We start from the raw sequence: 21,906 nt of genomic DNA on the forward strand, positions 1-21,906 counted from the left end.
GTCTGTTTTCTTAAATTTGCATTTAAGAGTCATATCCATTTTTTCAAATGCGTATTTTAAATTACGTCTATTTTTAATATCCTAAAATAAAAAGATCAATGAAGTATCTTATTTTTAAAAGAAAACATTACTTACTGACTTACCATTTTCTTTTATTTATTTATTTAATTTTCATTTTCATCTATTAAAGACGAAGTGTACATAATTTTATGGTTGGTCGTTAAAGTGATTTCTGTGCTCTATGCAAAACATTTACAAAAAGATTTTATTACAATTGTTTTTTTTTATTTATTTTGCATAAAAAGTCACTTTTTTAGAGTTTAATACAGCTATTTTGAAAAACATTTTTTCTCTTTGTACTTTATGTTATGTTACACTTACTATTTTAGAGTAATCAGATGTTTATTTGCTGACCCCATTTTGTTAAGAAACTGCAGTTCTCTTCTAGAATTGTATTTTATTTTAGAAAATGAAAGGATAAAAAAAAAAAGGTTTTTTAAATCAAGAACGACATAAGTAGAAATAATTCAAAATAATTTCGGAATATATTCGGAAATCAATATCTAAAGTGCTCATAGTATTGTTACGATTTGAATCATTTTTTTCATGAAAGATTCTTGGATTTTGAGTGACATTTTTGAAAGAAAATGTCACTCAAAATCCAAGAATCAGCTGAAATCCAAAGGTTTATGACACAATTTTAAAATATGACGTAGGTAAAAAATATTTTTGTCATAAAAATAAAGGTTTTGTGGTGCAAATTTCAAAAACTAAATTTCTTAAATGTACCGATTTTATGTTAAAAATTTTAGTCACTTATGCATGAAATTTTTTCATAATTTAAGTGACACAAGTGAAAAAAGTTACTGCTCGAAATCGAAACCAAATTGAATGTCACAGTTTTGCAAGAGCAGGAAAAATGACATAAGAAGTTGTTTTCTCTATATCTGAAACTAATTTCTGAAATGTTCCTTTTAATAAATATTCTAAAATTCTTTTCTAAAATGTTCATTTTAATAAAAATTCTTAATTTTAAAATTTCATTTTCGATGAAAGAATAAATTTAAATGCAAAGTTTATACCATTTTGAAAATGCTATTCGTACCATTTAAGTTACCATTTTGAAAATGATATTCGTACCATTTTAGGTATCATTTTGAAAATGATATTCGTGGAAGCTTAATTTTTTCTCAAAATGGAAGTTATCGTATCACCAATTAGCAAAATTAAATTCAAAAATGTGTCTTGCATCATTTCAGTTCTCACCGCGCTTGTAAAATGTATAAAACCTAACAAATAACTGAAGAATGACATGGAAGTAGCATATTAAACGTTAAATGTTGTTTATTTCTTACGCTTATAGAGAATTTGAAAATTAGCCATAAAATGAATTCCCGCCTTGGCGGTGAAAGTCTTAACTAAACAACGTCGAATTGCCTTCACGAAATAAAGCTGTGTACACAGGTTGAAAAAAAATTAGCCGCGTGCTCATCTCCCTTAGAAGCCACTTGCTTGTAATTCATGCCAAATCACCGGTACACGTTTCATATTTTCTCTCGCTCTTTGGATAAGTGATTTAAAGAAAAAAGAAAATGTGGTTCTCCCCTAAGATAATCACTATTTTATCAGTGACTATAACTTTTTCCTTTACTAATGCCATTGTCGTGAGACAAGAGAATTCATTGTACGGACCATTCGAAGGTAAATCTTATAAATTTTTAAGTAAATACAATGCCATTTGTCATAATATATCATTGCTATGTACAGTGCCATAAAGTAAAGTACAGTTCATTTGATCTCCCAGAGCTATTCGATCGATTTCGCTTAAGTTTTGTATTTTGATACGTAAAATTGCATTCTTTAAAAAAAGTGTAAAAAAATTGTTTATCTTACAATTCAAAAATTTGACTATTGTTTCATAAAATAAATATTTAATTATTGTTTCATAAAATAAAAGTATAAAATATTTACTAAAAGTTATATTTTTTAATGGAACTATCTTTGGATAAACGAAATTTGTAATTGTGTTCAAAAAACTTTCAATTCGCTAGTAAAATTACGAAACTTTGGACCCTTCGCCGGACCAAACTATTAGTACCATATTTCCAAGATTGCCGCTACCCCCTATATTACAGAGGCCACAAATCGGAATCCATCGAAAAAAGGTATGTTTATTCAGAGGAATTATGTTTTTTTTTTCTGTGCGTCTCATTTCCTAACTTAAAATTTCGTCTGAACTAATTAATTAGCATATTCGAAGTCACCTCCTAGAACTTTTAAGATTAAGTCCTAGAACGTGAAGATACGATCATTAGATCAAAAGTTATTCAGGGTGATCCGTGTTTTATTTTGTACATCGTACGCATCTAGATATTGTTTTAAAAAGTAAAAAATATTACACAAAAATAATTTTCAGCACGTTTTTGAAGATAACTAAATACATTCAAATGCTTAAAAATTTTATATTCAAGCAGGAAATCTTCACTGCGAGATGGTGATGGTCGCGTAAGAGATAATTTTAAATCGACTCAGCAAACAAACGGGTTTTACTTACATTTTAATAGCAATAAGTATTAGCAGTAGTAGTAGTATTCCATTTACGTCACTCTGTGGCTACGCAATGGACTAGTGTAAACGGTTAGGGAAACATCCCTGAGAATGATCTGAAGTAATGACATCATAATTTTGATCCTCTGATCCCCGATTCGATTGCCCGACGACCTATTCGCGGAGTTCAGAACTTTACGGTAGAACAGTTTAACGTGGACAGATACCTTGCTCCCTCGGTCCTTTAGCAGAATGATCAAAGTGGTCACACAGACCGCAACTTGACTCCGGTGATCTACTGGGAACCATGTCTTACGATCTATGGGGCAGTGTTTTTTTTTAATCTACCCAAATGTAGTACTGATAAAACATTTCAGTAAAATGAGTAGAAAATAATTCAGAGATAATCCAAATTCTGTTAGATAAGGTGGTCTTTCTAACCGTCGGATGGTAGATTAATAAGGGCTTAGCTCATTAATGCTCAGCTACAAAAAGTTTTTGTTACTAACAATGCAAATATGATGTGTATAGCTAAGAAAAATACATGCATATGAAAAACACATAGGGGAAGAAAGTGGTAGTCCATACCTGTCTACATAAAATCGATATTTTTTGTTACCTACCAATATAGCAGAAGAAAATCATCATTACTTCAAATCAAAATATATATACCTAAATTATTTATTTAATTAATTAGTTTTTGCAAAACAAATTCTAAAAATGAGAAACTTTGGTTACTACTTTTCTCTTCTTTAATAAAAGGACTGTCCTTTTAAATGATACTTATCTAGAAAGTTGACTTAAATGAAGAGACAGCGCAGGCTATTGCAATGGGCCTCATTAAAATTTCTAAATCCTTTGAGTTGAAAAGCTGCTGGTAAAAATGGTTTAATGAACTATATATACACAAACGGCAATTGTTTGATAAATCTGGCTGTTCAAATAAAAATATTAATATTGTATAAAATTAAAAGAAAAAAAACTAGTTGTTTCAGCTTTTTCTAAGTTTTATTTTTATTATTTGTAACATGCTCTTAGTGTTTCAGTATATATATAAAGGGTTGGCTGCCAGTTATAAGAAAAATTTAAACTGTGGTATACAATGAATGTGTACAGAGCAAACAAACGATTACCCAATGTCGTTTTCATTGCTTAAACAACTCTAAAGAAATCATAACTTTAATAAGTCACTTTTACTTGACATTGTAAACACTACCCAAAAACAACAATATATAAATTAAGAAATATGTTACCGAATATTTTACTACTATTAAAATAGTAGACAAAAGGAAAATAACTCATAAATTAAAAATAAGAAAAATTGGTAACATCCATTTTATGATTCAATAACTGCCTGAGTTTTTTTGCCGCACCCTGAAAATTTTCAAAATTAGTATTCCCGGAAAATTTTCAAAACTATTCGCGAATTTCGGTCTTTTTCTCCCGCTACAAATTGCAACTTTAAGTTTAATAGCTTGTTGATATTTAATATCTTGTATTAATTAATTTTTGCGAATTCAATAATTTTTAAGTTTTTAAAATTTGCTTCATTCTGTTAAGTTTTGTAAAGAATATGATTTGGTTTGGGAACAATAGTTATAAAATACCTTCCTGATCATTCGATATATTCTAAAGACAGTAACGTATGTAGAATTCAGTGCGCTGCCCTGCAAGATTTATGCGTCCTATATTAGACTTACCTGCCACAAGTCCTGGGTTCGATCCTCGGGCCGGGCAAGGTTGACTCAGCCTTTCATCTCTTCAGTGGGTCGATAAATGAGTACCAAGCATGCTTGGGAACTAAACACTGGGGTTTTGCTTTTGGCTGACCACCTAACTGGAACATCTGCTCCTGCACCCCAGAGCCCAAGGTCAAGAAAACTGCACAGTAGAGATGGGCACAGTAGGCCTTGGCCCTCTATGAGCTGTCGCACCACTGAGTTAAGTTTAGTTTTATTAGACTAACCATAAAAAATTCAAAATTATAATACGAAACAAAAACACTGTGGTGAAGCGATATTTATTTATTTATAATAAATTATTTTATTTTAATTATAGAAAATAAAAATAGTATTTGAGATGAAAAGATAGAATTAAGGTACTAAATTGAATGCAGAAATCAATTTTTTTGTTAACAATAGGACATATTTTAACATAAATCGCTATCTTATAGTAATTATATTCAACATTTAGTTAAGGATTATTATTATTTATAAAGAAAAATAGTTTGAATAATTGAAAAATATTTTGAATTCAAATCTGCGTAACTTTGAATTCTACTTGCTTTTTCTTGAATTTGCTAAAACGCCGTGTATCATCTCTTCCAGACAGACTTTCACTTACTGTTCACTGAAATTATGTTAAAAAACGAGACGATCTAACGAATTACTACTGAAGAAATTGGGAGTAAATAATCAAAATCTCCTTGATAGTAAAAAAGAGGCAACCAAGAGTTGAAAAACGATAATTGGAAGTTTTATCACAGAAAGCGTAACTGGCTTTGATATTTATCAACTAGTATATCTCATTGTGGAATCAACGGATTTTAAAAAGCATTTTCGTCCATCCCTTTTAAATATTATTTGACGCCCTTTACTATGCATGCTTCTGTGACTTCATTTTGTCAAGGACTCTAAAAATGCATATTAAGAACGCACGTTATGAAATAATATCTTATCAATCTATTTGAGTATCTTTTTATTATTTTACAATGCCCACCTGTGTTAACATCCGTCAATTCAAGCATAAACAGGGCGATTTTGTTGGCCTCTCTTTCAGGGGCACCATATTAGGTCGGCCAACGTCGCTCCCACAGTGAGGACAGATAGTACAGAGAAGGAAAGAACATCCATGTCTTGCCCGGGATTCGAACCCAGAACCTTTCTGATGCAAGGACAGTTCCCTACCCCCAACACCGGCCGGTCGTCTATTTGTGTATTTTTAATTTTCTAATTCAAACTAGCAGGAATATTATAATAGAGAAGCGCGTAGAAAAGTGTTGACTCACGTTTTAAATCACTGGATTAACCATGTCTAGCGAAGCCTTTTACCTTTATACCTTTTGGAGGCGGCTGGTACAGCAGTTGTATTCTAAGTTAATAAAGTAATAGTGTTATGAAAGTTTACATATGAGATAAGTTAACATATGAGAGGCAAATATTGATTTTTTGCGATACCATATTTGTTTCATATTTAAAGAAAGTATAACATATGATATCAAAGTATAACATATGATAACATGTCTCTTAGACATCAAATGCTTTTATACAAAAAAAAAACCCTAAAAAAAGCAGTCTGGGTACAACTGTTGTTCAAGTCATTTGCAAGAAGTTAATATCGATCAAGAACTTTCAAAAAGGAATATGCAGTTCATGCGTATTTAAAATTCAGAAAATTACCCTCATTCCTAAATACAGCGAATTCTATCTAATATAGCCTTAATTTATGTTCACATTTTCTCAGCATTATCCCGTGGTGTTTTAAGCAGATGTCCAGTATTAATGTTATAAGTATAAACAATTGAACAATTCAATTTCGCGGTTAAAAGAACAAAGGCTTAATGTAATGAAACTCGTTGCAAATATATACTTATAGTACGAAGCTTACAATAAAAATTCGTGAATATGGAAGTAGAGCAATCAATTTGAATCGATTTAATAGTGAATAGTTTACGATATTGCTATTTTAGACATAAACCCAGCATTTGAATTTTTCAGCCGGAGCACCAAATGTAGCTCATTGGGATTTAACAGGATCTGCTGAATTGGCTCAAACCTTCGTTCGTCTCACCCCTGATGAAACAGGAAAACAAGGAAGCGTTTGGAATACTTACGTAAGTTTTTACTAGATATACTTTTGATTATAGTAGCAATTTTATTCTTACTACAATCAAATTACAGTTTGATGTAGACATTTAAATTAACTAGCCGGTTGATTTGTTTATTTTTGAAAGAACGAGGACCGAGGTGTGTCATAAAAATCCCTCAGAATCTTGTGAGGGGTTTTGGTGGGAAGAGGAGAGGGAGTAAAAGGTGAAAAAAAACTTAAATATTGAGAAAAGAAAGTGATATAACCGATGTAATTTTTACACTGAATCGAATAAAAGCAAACACAAGTGTCAACAGAATAATCGTTTTAGAATCAGCTAGTAATCGGTATTCACGCATCTAACATTGCTATCTAGACAATTGTTTTAACTGTGCATTAAATTAGACCAAACAGGAGTCAACGGAACTAATTAGTTTCAAGGATATTTATGCATAATTATTTAATAATATTTTGCATGAATTAAATTTTTATAACTTTTAAACAATGTGGTTTGTGTAAAATACACCGAAGAGCCATTACATTAGGACCACCCTCCATCTATAACAGTGGGCTCGCTCAGGTTTTCATGGTTTCTCGCCCAGGAACAATGTTTTAATGGGGCACATTAGAACCCATAATCCTTTTAGAACAATCCCTGACGTCTGTAAGCTACTTGAACATAGTTGTAGACCAGGTTCACCCATTCATGGCAACAGTTTTTTCTGCGGGGGATGGTGTTTACCAACAGGATAATGCACCATGTTATAAGGGTCGAATCGTCATGGATTGGTTCGAGGAACATTCCAGTGACTTTCAAGTCATGTCTTGGCCCCCAAATTCACCTGACCTTAATCCAATAGAGCATTTGTGGTCCTACTTGGAAAACCAAATTCGTACTGCCACGGTACCCCCTCGCAAAAGGGAGGGAATTGCAGGACCAGTTGGTGAGCTCTTGGTACCAGATACCTCAGACTACCTATCAGCACCTTGTGGAATTAATGCCACACGGCGGGTGCTAGCAGTTTTTAGGGCTAAAGGTGGTACTACATGTTATTAGCAGGGTGGTATAATGTAATGGCTCTTCGGTACATATACAATAAACAATACCTCACTCGTTTAGATTGTAATTTGAAAAGTACTTAAAAGAACGAGTCAAAATTAGTGCTTTTTGACATAACTATAAATTTTGCAACTTCTAAGGTATAAAGTGGAGAGGTAATCGCAAAGCGATGTGCTATTGTTAGCGATAAATCGAATAATATAATATATTATTTAAAATTATGTCGTAATTTTAATAGATAAAAATATTTTGAATTAAAAGTTATAAAAAAATAATCGTAAAAAAAACAGTTTAAAATGTTCAGATATTATTTTATTAAAAAAATTAACTTGATTATGACAAAAATTAATTATTAAAATAAAAACTAATAAAATAAACTAATTTATTAAAATAAAATAAATTTAAAAATCAGTAATTTTTCATTTAAAAAGTATTAGTTTCATAAAATATTTTCATACATTTTCTCTTTTATAATATCCTACCAATTCCTTCTGATTTATGTTTTCATACATAAAATTATTTTAAAACTACATTGAAAAACATCCTCTTAGACTGCTTGAAACCCACTCAGCTTCAGACCGATGGTTACCAGCTTGTCTAAGAAGTAAATGCAGCTTGTGCGCAATATCAAATCACTGTGTCAAATTCAAGAAATTATAGAGCCCAAAACCCCCGGTTCACAACGGGGTGTACCAAGTGTTACTTTACTTCTCATAACACGAATGTAAAATATATAAACAAATTTAAAAAGATATTTAAAAAATTCTTTTATTGGTCTTTTCTGGCCACAGTTGGCAAATCATTCGGACCACTTGTTTGATATGACTAGTAAATACAATGACAATAAATATGAGTGTTTTTATAAACATATTTTGTATTGTATGCACTTGTTTTACAGCCAGTTCTGCAGCATGATTGGGAACTTCATATGCAGTTTCACATTCATGGTAAAAATGTAAAACATGGTCAAGGAAATGGATTGGCCATTTGGTACACAAGAGACATATTACAAGGAGGTAATATTTCATTTTATTTATTTTCATAATCAAATGAACATTTAATTATGACATTAAGGTCTCCAAATCGGCGACATTTTGTCATTTTCTCCACAATTTCTCCTGATATTTAATTTTTAGCTGTTATGCACGGTGAATTTTATCAACTTAAAGGAAGGTTTTGTACATCATAAGGAATGAGAATTGCACAGCAAGCAACCCATGGCCGGAAATATCTTCGTATGCCGCTAAGGGTTCTTTCTTATCATGGATTGGTTGCTGGCATACATTTAAGCAGCTACTTTTATTTCTCTAAATTTTAAATTATCTAATAATTTTTTTTCCATTTAAATTCTCACAGAAATAGCTTTTCTATTGTAGTCTATTGGTTTGCCAACCAAATTGGCGAGCTCTGGCACTTAGTCGCCAAATTAATAATACTACAATAAAACAGCTGATTCCGAGCCTATTCGAATGCAATGTTTTTCACTCATGATGAGAAAACATTAAATTAAAATAATTCATACAAATAAAAGCAACAGTTCCAATGTGCGCGAACAGCCAGTTCATAATAGAGAAGTATCACCAGTATCGTATGATGATATTTTCTATCATGAGTTGCTATTCACTTCTCAATCATTATAATGTGCTCAATTTCTCCATCAAGTATGTGACCTCTGTGCAGAAACACCACGTTAAAAAGTACAGAAAGTGACTGCTTTAACAATGCTTGTGAAGTGGTTTTAGAAGTCTTGCATAATGGTTAAGCCAAATTTCGTAGAATGGAACTATGGTCTGGGGCTGTTTCTCATGGTTTGTACTAGATCCTTTGGTCTAAGGTTCAATGTAAACACTTACTGCACTATTAAGAATGACAGCGAGCTTTCTATGTTGTAGCAGTCTTACGGATTGGACCCATGTTGCTTACAAGACGACAACGCTAGCTGTAATGTTGCCCGGTCCTCCATGGATTGGTATGATTGCAATGAATCAAATCAGCTTCTCTGCCCATAGCATATAGTTTAGGAAGAACGAAATGATTCCACATTGTTCTGCATTATAATTGCAGTTAAGTTGGAATGGTACTATGTTTGAATACACACAGAAATTCTCCCCTAACAACGTATAAGAACAACACAAATAATATAGTTAACATATATATAGACTATTGTTTCGGCAAGTATCCATCAATGCGGTACCACAGAATATGGCTTTTCTGTGTTGGAGCTGATGATGGTATACTGATAGGAATGCCAAAACTGTCAAGTCACGGTGACACAGGTGACAGGTTCGGATCCCAGCGAAGGCTGGTTGATACAAATTCTGCTCCAGGCTCGCATCAATCACAGTGCTAACTTAAAATATCCTCAGTGGTTGATAGATCATGGGTTAGAATCATCATGCCGTCAGGCTAATCGTATGAATTTTTGTGGTTTTTCTCTAAATGAAACGCAAATGCGGCTAGTTCCATCAAGAAGTTCTCCGTGAATGCTAGTTCGCCCCAATGTTTAATCCAGAAGCTCCTTAGTCTTTTTGGCATGTTCGAAATTATGAGACTACGGAGTTGAACGTTGATAGTCGTAAACATATACACACACAAAGAAAAAAAAAAGGTCTGCTGCTGTTTATTGCAGGTTATAAACAAAATAACAAAACGATCGTCTGTCTCTGTTAACTATATTTCGCGTACTCTTATAAGTTATTGCTCTTCTATATGGTTTTGACCATAAATGTGGTTTAAAACCATTGCTTGACTATTCGAACATTATTTGATGTTAAAAAAAATTTTCGTACTCGAAAAAAAAAATTCTTTTTCGATTTCATTCCATTTTAGAAAATGCTGCTTAGAATTTAATTTCTATTTCTAAAAAAAAAGAAAAAGGAAAAAGAAAAGGAAAAAAAGCACACACACAATTTGTTCTATTTCCTTTATTTACTAAATTTCTTACCTTAATTGTTTAATATTTATATAATATTAGTAACAGTTAGAAATGATGAATTTTGCATCTTAAATAATGATTAAAAAATTGCTTCTGTGAATCTTACTTTCTGGTTTTGTAATTTTGATTTATGTTATAATTTTCTTTTCAGTGAGCAGCCGTTAGAAATGTGGAAATTATTACATTTCCAATCCATCTAAATAATAAAATATAAAAAAAGTTTTAACATTTTTAATAGCAAAAATAAATTTAAAAAAAAGAAAAGAAATGGTCATTACTAAATTTTATTCTCAAATATCGCAGGCGTAGGGCCACCAAAAGTCCTAAGAATGCAGAGCACCGAGAAAATGCATCGCTTACTCCACCCTTGCCACTGCTCTGATATGTTGCTTCTTTCCTTAACTTTATTCATCATTTCATTTATTATTGCAATATTTTGTAGGTAGTTTATTTACGTTGCACTAGAGCTGCGCAATGGGCTATTGGCGACGGTCAAGGAATCGTCCCTGAAGATAATTCGAAGACACGCTATCTCAATTTTATGAGGCCATTTCCTCAATTTAGACATAGACCTGAAGGGGCAGGAAATTTTCTTCTGATCCCTATACCCATGGTACTGCTCAGTGACCGACCACGTGACTTTCGATCCCACAGATTTTACGAGCACATATATTGCGTGTACTCAGTGGATCTTAACGGAACCGCGGGGACCACTGGGCAAAATTTTTCAAAAATTTATTTCATAAAAGGTGATGGTCCCGCAGTGTACTGGTCGTTAAGACATGGTTCCCAGCAGATCACCGAAGTCAAGCATCACTGGCTGCGGTCAGTGTGCGGGTGGGTGACCACTTGGATCAGTCTGCGAAAGGAACGAGGGTGTGCGGTATTGGTCCTCGTTGAACTGTTCTACCGCAAAGTACTCGACTTCGCGTGCAGGTCGACGAGCTACCGAAGCGGTGTTGCCATCCCCTCTGCAGAGGATCAAAATTGCGATGGCATGTCTTCGGATCATCCTCAGGGATGTTTCCCAGACCGTCGCCTATAGCCCATTGTGCAGCTCTAGTGCGACGTAAATGAACAACAACAACATAAAAGTTGATGAGTAATTATTTTGATTTCAGGTCCCGTGTTTGGCAATATGGATCATTTCAGCGGATTGGGAATATTTATTGACAATACAGATGATTACCTCAGACCACACAACGTGAGTTTGATATTTTTGAACTATCTTCTAGCACTAAATTGGCATTTCATTTTATATTGTTAGATAGTCAAGCCATATTTGTGACAGTAAATGTCCTTGTAGCTTTTTAACTTCAAACCTAACTGAGAAAAGGAAGAAAATTTTGAGTCTCGCATTTTTTTTCCAGACAACTAATGTAGCATAAGTGCAACCCTTAATGCTCAACTACGTATCTTTGTTATTTTAAACCCAACTCAAAAGACAAGATGACGTTTGGGTCAATTCGTGGATGACCTTTTGAATGTAACTAACTCCTATTTCAGTTCTAAGAACAAAAATTAACACAAAAGCATTTCATGGTTGGTCTAATGGAAGGAAGATTCTAACCTAGGGGTCAGAAAAGAGGCCTATATGGGTTAGGGAATCAATATAGTATAATTAGAGGTCGATGAACGAATACCAATGCAATTCAATCGCAAATATATAGGCCGTAACGCATTATACACTATTTTCGTTTGGAATATCATTTACAATTATAATATAGTAAGTAAATTTTTCATATTAGATTAGATCCAATTCAATCTCCATTTCAGCATATTTTTTATTTATCTTTTTACTAACCGTTTAAAACTGATCAAGTTCAGAATATCGACAGCAAATTAAAGACATTGAATTATTAGATGACCATGGAGATACTTCTAAATAATTTAACTGGGAGTAAATTGTGGACGAATATAAACACTACGCAAAATAAACAAAACTTCGTAATTTTAGGGAGGAAAGGACTTTAAATTCAAATTTATTCAAAATCTAGCCATTTAAGAACTGTTTTTTAGATAATAAGGTAAATTAATCAAATTGCCAAAAATCAAATTAGAAAGTTTGGTGGATTGCGAGATTAATTTTGTATAGATGGAATCAATAATACTAGACGGAAAAATACGGTCTACAGCTATAGTTTTAAGGTAAAATAACTATTTTAACACATTTTAGAAACACGTCAAACAGTTGTGTGTAAGGCAGGTTAAGGGGGTGAAATGTAAGATAATGAGGGAAGAGTGAAACCGTTTGGTAACAGTAAATTCATCGCAGTTACAAGTAAAGATAACGTCTGAAAGTAAAAAAGGTAAATACTTATTATCTTGTTCAAACTTGAATATTCACGTTCTACAGGTCATCAGAAAATGTTTGCTCTTTCACTCATTCTTCATAACCATCTCTAAAACCAAAAGATAGTTAGTTGAAATACACTTACTGGTTTACTGTGATCCTAAAATTTGTTCGAATACGTATCTCTTCAATTAAGAACTCCTTCACTCTAAAGCTATCGATTCCATCTATCAAAAATTAATCTCGCAATCTAATTCGAACTTTAACAATTTAGTTGCTTTACCTCATTATCCGAAAAATCAGTTCTTAACTTGCACAGATTAATTTCCTTTCCTTCCTTTAAATTTAAGTTTAAAATCAATTTTTTATCCACAAATAAACTGAATCTCGCCAAATTTAAAGATCCTGTTACTGATATTAGTAGCTGGGGTATTTCACGTAATTGTGGTATTGCGTATATTGGACAAATGAAACACATCCTTAAACTTCGACTTAAAGAACAAGAAAAAAAATGTCCAAAATCAGGACATTTACCGATCTTCCATTTGCCCTGTATAGTTGGAATTTTAATCGCAAGTTTAAGTTTTCTTCTGCTAAAATCATTCAGCACTGCTCTTCATCAACCGAACTCGATTTCTGGGAATCATTCCACACTTTGAAAAATTCTAATAATAATAATTTTTACGTAGAGACATGCGGTTTAAAAGAAAGTAAACTAACTCCGAAATGTGATAAAATATTTTTTTTCGAAAGAAATTCAACACATTCAGCGTTTTTAGTTATTTCCAATTAGTACGTGAAATATGATAAGTTTTAATTTTTTAGCAATTTTCGCATATTGCAGGGTAATTTTAGGGTATATTTCTTTCGGTATATTTAGGTTACTTGAATCTAATACCATTCTTGAGATTGTTTCATTGTAATTAAAAGCTCCAATCAATGAAGGTAAGCACAACTATATTTTTACACAGACAATCGCTTTGTAAAGATATACAAACAAAAAAGAATAATTTCAATATGTCTTCTAAGTGAGAAAATTATATCGAATGTTGTCCAAGAAAGATTTATAGGTCAAGAAGTTTATTTAAATTTCGATATACATCTGTGTAAATCGAAATTCAAGGAAAGAATTTGAAAAGACATACCAACTGGTTGCCAAAAGCGACAAATAGCGGATAAAATTATTATTATTTTTTTAAATTCCAATTTCTAATGTTCTAACTTTTGTGTTCTTTCCTTTGATGTTACAGCACAGACATCCTTACATATCGGCCATGGTAAACAATGGAAGCCAGCCCTATGAACATAATGAAGATGGCACTGTACACCAGGTTGGGGGTTGTCACGCCCCCACCAGAAATCTCGAATGGCCCACTAAAATAGCCGTCTCATACATCAACTCAATCCTCACGGTGAGTGTTAAGAAATGCTCATTGGGAATTTAATTATTGCTCATAATAAGTTTAAGTTATGCTCATAAAGAAGTTAAATAATGCCTATAGTAAATTTCATGAATGCTCAATGTAAGTGAAAGTTATGATATTGAAGAGTTAACGTAATGATAGTAGTAAAATTCATTAATGCTCACTGTGAATGTAAGTTATGCTCATGGATAATTTAAACTCGAATGTCCATATGGATGGTGTTTTCGACACTAAGAAGCGCTGTAAGATGTATGCCGCTTATACTTCCGGGTTACTGTTTCCGGTGTATTTTAAAGCCATTTGGCTTACAACGTGATCATTGTGTTTTAAGATTCCATCAAACATAGTATTTGAATACTTATTACTAAACTTAATCTTGCTCCTCGAACAATATGCTTACACTAACGCAAGATGGTGCACAGCTTGCAAACAGTAATAAACAAATGGATAGAGGCCAAGTCAAGACTGCCAAAAAAGCGAGTTATTCAAAATCTAGCAGCCATGTCACCTTTTTTAACAATATATCTCTAAATAACTAAAACAAATTTTCACTTCAAACTCACCAGAATTACATAATAACATTAATATCTTATGAAATACGGCAGATTTGAGCTCAGAAATTATCTAAATTTTTTTTTATTGGAAACAAAATTATCCGTTTGAAAATATCGCCTTGCATGTAGTAAGCAGCTGCAAACTTTCTAACCGAAACTAGAGCAGGCATACAGCTCGAGACTGTTATTGTTTATATTTCTACTGAAAACACTATCCATAAATGACAATAATGAAATAATTGAGTTACTAGTTTTTATCTTTTTGGGAGAAAAGAAAATACTAAATAGAAAGCGAAGATTTTTACGGTTAATGGGTTAGCATAAAATTACTTATTTTGATGCATGCATTATGATGAAAATATAATAATTAGAGACTTTTTAAAAATTAATAAATAATAGCATTGACAGAAATTACTAGGTCATGGGTCTAAAATTCTACTAAGGAAAAAAGTTTCAATTTGGATTAAGGTGCAATTTATTAACTATCATTTTTTTATTCAACCACATTTTTTTACAAAATAGTGGTTGTATGAAGAAAAAAAAATTTCCGTATGGTTTTCATCATGGTAGTACTTATATCTCACACTGCTAGTTGGAGGTAGTGAGTTCGATCCTGACAGCAGATAAAATAAACGGGTGTATATGCAGCAAGGTGCACGCTAAATCTGTCATGGCACAACGTCCTCTCGTTGAATGTGGCATGGAAGTTCGGAGAAAGGGGTATCAGCTCAGGAGCTGTCCACGCCGTTTAGGGTCGAAATTACATAGCATTACTAACATGTCATTTAAAAATACAGCCCTAAAAATGGGACTATGTGCTTAGCTGTTGGGTGATGATAATAAAAGTACTTACAGATTATAAATGCATTTTTCTTTTAAACCTTGTGCTGTTCCCCCTTTTTCTTGTTATTACAAAATTAACTTATATTTTGAACTGCAATATAATATCTAAATTTTGTGCAAATAATTATATCTAAAGTAAAAATTCTATATTAGTACTTATACATTCCATTGGATTGAAGAAGGGGTACCAGCTCAGGTGTAGTCTACATCGTTTGACAGGGTCAAATTAACGTGGCATTCCTAACTTAGCCGTTAAAAGATAGAACCTCGAAAAAAGGAATAGAACTAAGTAGTTAGCAATGATTGGGTAATATGTATGACTAAATTCATTGTCTTTTAAAAGTACCATATATGTCTCAGAAGTTCAACATATGTTTGTAAATTATGTTCAAATAATCTCTTTAAGTAAATAAATCATAAATGAATCATTTTTAGGTTTTCCTTGACGTAGAAGGCAAGGAACAATGGATTCAGTGCTTCAGAACAGAAGGAATCTATCTTCCTACTCACTACTTTTTTGGTGTCAGTGCTGGTACAGGAGAAGCAACATCCGGTACAGTACTCAAATTATTTCAATTAAATTGATTCTCTGCTTTTGTTCCTTAAAAATTATAGATAGAACAAAAGCAAACTTAAAACACATGCTTATTCTGATGGAGTTTATTTATGGTGCTTAAGCTCGGCCGCCAAGGAAAATAAAAAAGCCTCAGTTTACACTTGAAGCAATGCGATGATTTAAAACTAAAAATATAATCATGCCGTGAAGAATTATCTGGGCTTGAGAACAGACAAATAACTTAGATATTTTAAAAGTTTTTAAACTTTTTTAGAATCAATTTGGCAACATTTTCCCACCTGGAAGCAAATTATCAAAATCACTGTTGTATTCTCAGTCTTCGCAAATTTTTATGAGCCCAGGAAATGCAACATTGGAGTAAGTTTTTAAATATTAAAAAATTAGACCACAAAGGCTTTTCATTTTCGCAAAACTGTAACTTTTCTCCATATTGACGTTTTGCGCCATTTTCAAAATAAGAGTAGATAGCACTGGCTTTAGATAGGCTAAACTTGACCTAACAGTCATACGTTGCTAACTCTCAGCAGTTATAAACATAGCATATTATTCGCAAAAAAGCATCATTTCATATTACGCAGGAGACTTCGAAGAACATCCTTAAAGAGTTTATTATGAAACAATGACAAGTCATGAGAAAAAGTAGATAAATTATTTTTCTAATATTTAAAAAGGGAAAAAAAATCAGTAATTTGAAGAGTACTTTTAGGTTCTACTTACAAGTAATTATGTTTTAATTTTGTTTTTCAATTAAGGATAGTATAAACAAAAATATTAACTTTAGAGAATTCCTTATCAATTGTGGAAAGCTTCATTCCGAATTTTTAAAAAATCGAAACAAATAATATTTCTAGTTCTATTTCATTTTACAGTTCCAGTTTTAAAATTATTTTGACGCTCTGAGAATGTAAATATATTAGAATGAAGTGTAATTAAAAATCTTAAAACAATATTCTATTACTTTTATTTCAGATAATCATGATATAGTGTACATAACAGGTCTCGACATGAATCAACCGGAAGTGGTATGTTATTTACAGTTACATAAACAATTTTCAGAATAATTCAAAAATTGATAAAAATTATACTTAGTCAATTAGATTTAGTTATTAAAATGAATACGTAGAAGGTCTTATATAATCATTTAGTTTTTAAACAACGTACGTATCTTGAAGTCATATAATTACGACTTTAAGATACAAAATTTGTACGATCAGTTATGTCAGTGACTTTACTGTGGTGCAAATACACGTCTCAGCGTACTAAGACCACCTTGAATCAGAATTCGCATCGAATCGCTGTTTCACTTCATTGGGTGACTAATCACTTATCCACTGAGGCTCTGACATCAAACAATTAACCGGTGTAGCGTTACACAGTCTTTCAGGAAATGAACTTAACGAGTTTTTTCATCCTATGAATAAACTAATGTTTTTTTAATCCCCGCATATTTTTGTGAAGAAAATATACTTAGAAAGAACTCTCCTAGCCACAAGGTCGTCTGCTGCTTTGCAAGCAAGAAGCGGCGCATTTGAAAGAGGGAAGCTTCTCTCGCCTCTGATTCCCTTTCTCTCGTCTACCCAAAACAAAACCTGTCAAATATCGACCCAACACCTCTATTTGAATTAGTTAAACCTCACAACTATAGTCACTGCCCTAGAAGAATGACGAGGGAAGTTCTTTCCATAGACAGACTATCCATACCATAGCACGCTCGAACCAGTTGGCATTGGGTGTGGCAAAGTCGTCTTCAATCAACACCTCCTAGAAAAGAGAAGGCTTCGGCACGGGTTGTCATAGACAAGAAATTTGATTCTTTAGTATTTCAAATGTAAATGACGTATTTCCCATCATTGCGCAGCTTAATAGCCCGAACTAAGTGACATCTTTCTCATTTTTAATCCACTGCGCAGTTTAAGTTCGTTACATCGGACAACTAAATTGATCCGTGCTGAGGTTTTCTTTCTTCTAGGAGGTATTGCAACAACCTACACGGGAGTACAAGCAGGGCCTGATTACCGCCTAGGCCCAATAGGCATGAGCCTAGGGTCCACAATTTCTGGCTGGCCTCAAAAATTAGTAAAATGTTTAATGAAAGGTGGGCTAGCTTTGTGTTGGTTTAAGGACTAAATAAAAAAAAAATAATTACGGCTTACACTAAAAAATAATTCAGCTAATCAGTGGCTTTTAGCAAAAAACACTGATATCGATTGTTTCTGGTCACCAAACTATTTTTATTTTGACATAACGCTGTTTTGTTGTTTTATATTTTGCTTTAATTTATAGATATCTAAACTTTATCTTAGAAAAATAATCTTCAATTGTCTGCTTTTAAATTGTCTTAGAATGTTTCTCTTGAATCATGCAGTTCAATCGATTCTTTTTCATTGTTAGGACTATTCTTCAGTAATTTAATTTCAAAATATTTTGTAAGGGGTCCGGAAAATTGGGTTGGCCTTGGGCCTGAATTTGTGTTGATCGGTCCCTGAGTACAAAGCCCTGAAGCAACCTACACAAGCATGGTTGGGAAACTCTTTTCTCATCTGCCGTTTATGCGTCGCTCGAGCAAAGGATGTGCACTAAGTTTTATGTAAAACTCAGACAGCTGAAGCTTTCTAACAACATAACGATGTCTTTTGTGGATGATTTCTTATCGGAAGTCAAGAACATTTTTCAAAGTCTGTGAAGAAGTCAGCGATGAAGCTGATAGGCTATCAAAGCCAAAAATCTGATAAGTGTCATTGAACTCTTTCAGACTTCAAACATTTGAAAAAGTACCATTCATGAGATTGTGGCGGACCATCTGTAATTGTGAAAAAAGTCCCAGAAAAGCTTTCCATTTCAGACGCAGTTCTCGTGCTTAGAAATTACTTTGAAAATTCCGCACCCGGCTTACACCCACCACAGTCCTGATGTAAAATATCCTCAGTGGTAGACGGATCATGGGTTAGAGTCCCCTTGCCGTCAGGTTAACCGTGGAAGGTTTTTCTCTCCATGCGGGTCAGTTCCATCAAAAAGTCTTCCACTAAGGCAAATTTCTCCCAATACTTGATCCAGAAATTCCCTTGTCTTCTGGATTGGGTTCAGAATTACAAGATTAATAGTTGAACGTTAGTAGTCGTAAACCCAAAAATTGGGTCTGCTGTTCAACGGCGGTTATTATATAAAATAAAATCACCTTGAAAGAACATTATTTTAGGATTGATGAAAGGGAAGAAAAAGCTTGCAAAAGACTAAAAGTTCCAGCTAAAGCCTACCACGACGCTTAGAAACTTTTCTGCTAGCGATATATAGAGTCAAGAGCTGCTTATTTCGAAACCTTTTAATGCGTTATAACGATAGGATCAATAAATGTTTTTTAATAAACTTACTAGCATTACATTTCATACAAAACTATTGAATTTATGTCAAATATAGAAACTATGTAGAACATGAGTTTTTTTCTTTGTAAAGTAATTGTATTTTCCTTTTTCATAGCAATGGGAAGACAGAAGCTTCATCATACCATTCGCAGAGAACGTATTAGTACACCCAAGTAAGTGTTCATTGAAATCAATATTTCACAAACAAAGAGAAATACTGCCTGTATTTCTCTTTCCCGCTTATTTCAGATAACATATAAAGGTTGTTCAGTAATGACCACCCTTAATAGGTATTTTCTTAAATCCGAATCAAAAATGAAAAAAAACAACAACAATCAATTGCGGGTCGCAAATTAATACTTAAGCGAAAATAAACGCTATCATAATCTGACAAATTACAGTAATGGAAAGAGAATGTAATAAATAAGGCCCGGATTTTGATGACATTTGCATTTTTGGGCATTCTTTGTCCTTTAGAGTATTTTTTGAGATTTATAGGGCATTTTCTTTAAAATTTTGGGGCGTATTTTGCATTTTAAAGCATTTTTTAAATTTTTTGTTAAATTTTTCTAATTTTCATTATTTTTTATTATTACACTGGCTTCCAAACAATGAAGAAAATTTCTAGGATATTAAAAGGGGAAGCAACATCTTTTCAAATTGAAGAAGAATTGTCAGTAAGTGTGACCGTCCTTTTCAAGTACGCACCAATAACATCAGTAGACGTTGATAGAAGCTTCTCCTGGTATAAAAATTTGCTTTCAAACAAGAGACGCTCGTTTACATTTCAAAATATTAAAAAAAAAATTTAATAATCCACTGTAATTCTGATATTTAGTAATATTATGAGATGGAAGTTGTTATATTCATTTAAGTTTCTATACAAAATGAAAATGTTTTGGAGTCAATATATTTTCCTTTCTTTGTTATTTTTGGATATAAGACATATTTGTCGAACTTTAATGAACGTAGAACAAGTATTGCATTGCTTTATATTTTTTGAAACGACTCATAATAATTTTGAAGAGTAAAACATTGTTTTAGTTCAATATTTTTACTTCTATTTAAGTCATGTCCTAAGGCATTTTTAGCGCAATTTTCGCATTTTAAGGGCATTTTTTGCACTTTTAAGGGCATTTTTTGCAGTTCATAAGGGCATTTTTTGCACTTTTTAAGGGCATTAATTGAGATTTTTCAGGTCATCAAAATCCGGGCTCTAGTAATAAAAAACAAATTATTGGAATTACAATTTGATGGTTTTTCCTCCATAGCAGTCAAACCTACTTTGTTATTTATTACTGTTCACTGTTTTTTAATTACTGTATTATTCACTGAACCATCATAAAAAAGGGTGTACGCCCCAGTCTCGGTTTAGTTAGAAAGCTTTATATATATATATATATATATATATATAAGGCCGTCGCACACTTCAAGTCTGATTCGTTCTCAGTCGTGAGCGTTTCACGAGTTTGAGAGGACACGTAGCTATGAGTGAAGTCACCTGTCACTCTTTGTCTAAAATTTGGCAGACTTTGTCTAAAATTTGGCAGAATTCCATAAAATGCTTAGATATTCCATAGAATAGCGTTTCATACATTGTCCGTAATAATATTTCAGGAATATATAAAAATATTTGTAATTATTTTTACGGCAATTCTCAATACCCTCAAAAAACTTAAAACTTATCAGATGAAAAAAAAGAAAGTAAAAGCCTTTTATATTTTAGAGTGACATAGTTTTGAATCGACACATCCATGATATTATATTTTACGATGTTGGGAAGTGGTTAATACTAAACATACAGAATCATCTTCTTATTTAACATATCTTTTTTAAAAATAATTATTTATAATGAGTGGCAAAAGCTGGAAGGTGAGGCTAATGTTGGAAACAGCCCAAATTTCACACTTTTTTTTTAAATGTTTAAATCAAAATATTGATTCACACCAATAAGCTATTTTATCATTATAAAGCATAAAACTATCATTATAAAGCATAAAACCATCAAAAGCACAGTTTCTTAGCATTTTATATAGTTTATTTCATATAATCTGAAGCCTCAGTAAATTAAAATTACTTTATTTCAGAGCAATCTGAAGTGAAAGAAACCGTTGAGCAATTACAACATGTTGAAGAGCAACAGGAAAAACTGGAAACGAAAAGGGAAGTAAAGAGAGAAGCACCCACAACTGAAAAACAGAAAGAAGCTGATAAGACTCCGACACACAGAGCAAACATCGTAGTGAAGGGCATTTATGTAATAGGAATAATCATCATTTTTTATGTTGGATATACGTTATTCAAACAGTATAGAGCTCGCAGACAAGAGAGAATTCAGAAAAGACTCTTTTAATGTAGGATAATAAATATTTAAAAAAAATAATAAACTTTAGTTTTATAAACTACTTTTTTTAAATAAAATTATACCTCGAATTCTGTGTTCATTAACTGTGTTTGAAAAACTACTTTTGTAAACGACATATGGGGTGAACTCCCCTCCCTGGAGA

At 32.5% G+C, this 21,906-nt stretch overlaps 1 protein-coding gene across 1 annotated transcript; it reads left to right on the top strand.

The window, feature by feature from the left end:
- Positions 1–1,463: 1,463 nt before the first annotated feature.
- Positions 1,464–21,832, top strand: LOC107448291 (VIP36-like protein). The gene is made up of 9 exons (XM_071177235.2): positions 1,464–1,701; positions 6,264–6,379; positions 8,313–8,430; positions 11,471–11,553; positions 13,893–14,054; positions 15,899–16,016; positions 17,010–17,062; positions 19,515–19,572; positions 21,487–21,832. Exons 1-9 carry the CDS (start codon positions 1,593–1,595, stop codon positions 21,750–21,752), a joined length of 1,083 nt encoding a protein of 360 aa, XP_071033336.1. The 5' UTR covers positions 1,464–1,592; the 3' UTR covers positions 21,753–21,832.
- The last annotated feature ends 74 nt before the right edge of the window (positions 21,833–21,906 follow it).

Source organism: Parasteatoda tepidariorum, chromosome 2, assembly GCF_982258835.1.
Source record: "Parasteatoda tepidariorum strain Cologne lab strain chromosome 2, Ptep-v5.0, whole genome shotgun sequence".
In the NCBI taxonomy this organism is placed as follows: Eukaryota; Metazoa; Arthropoda; class Arachnida; order Araneae; family Theridiidae; genus Parasteatoda; species Parasteatoda tepidariorum.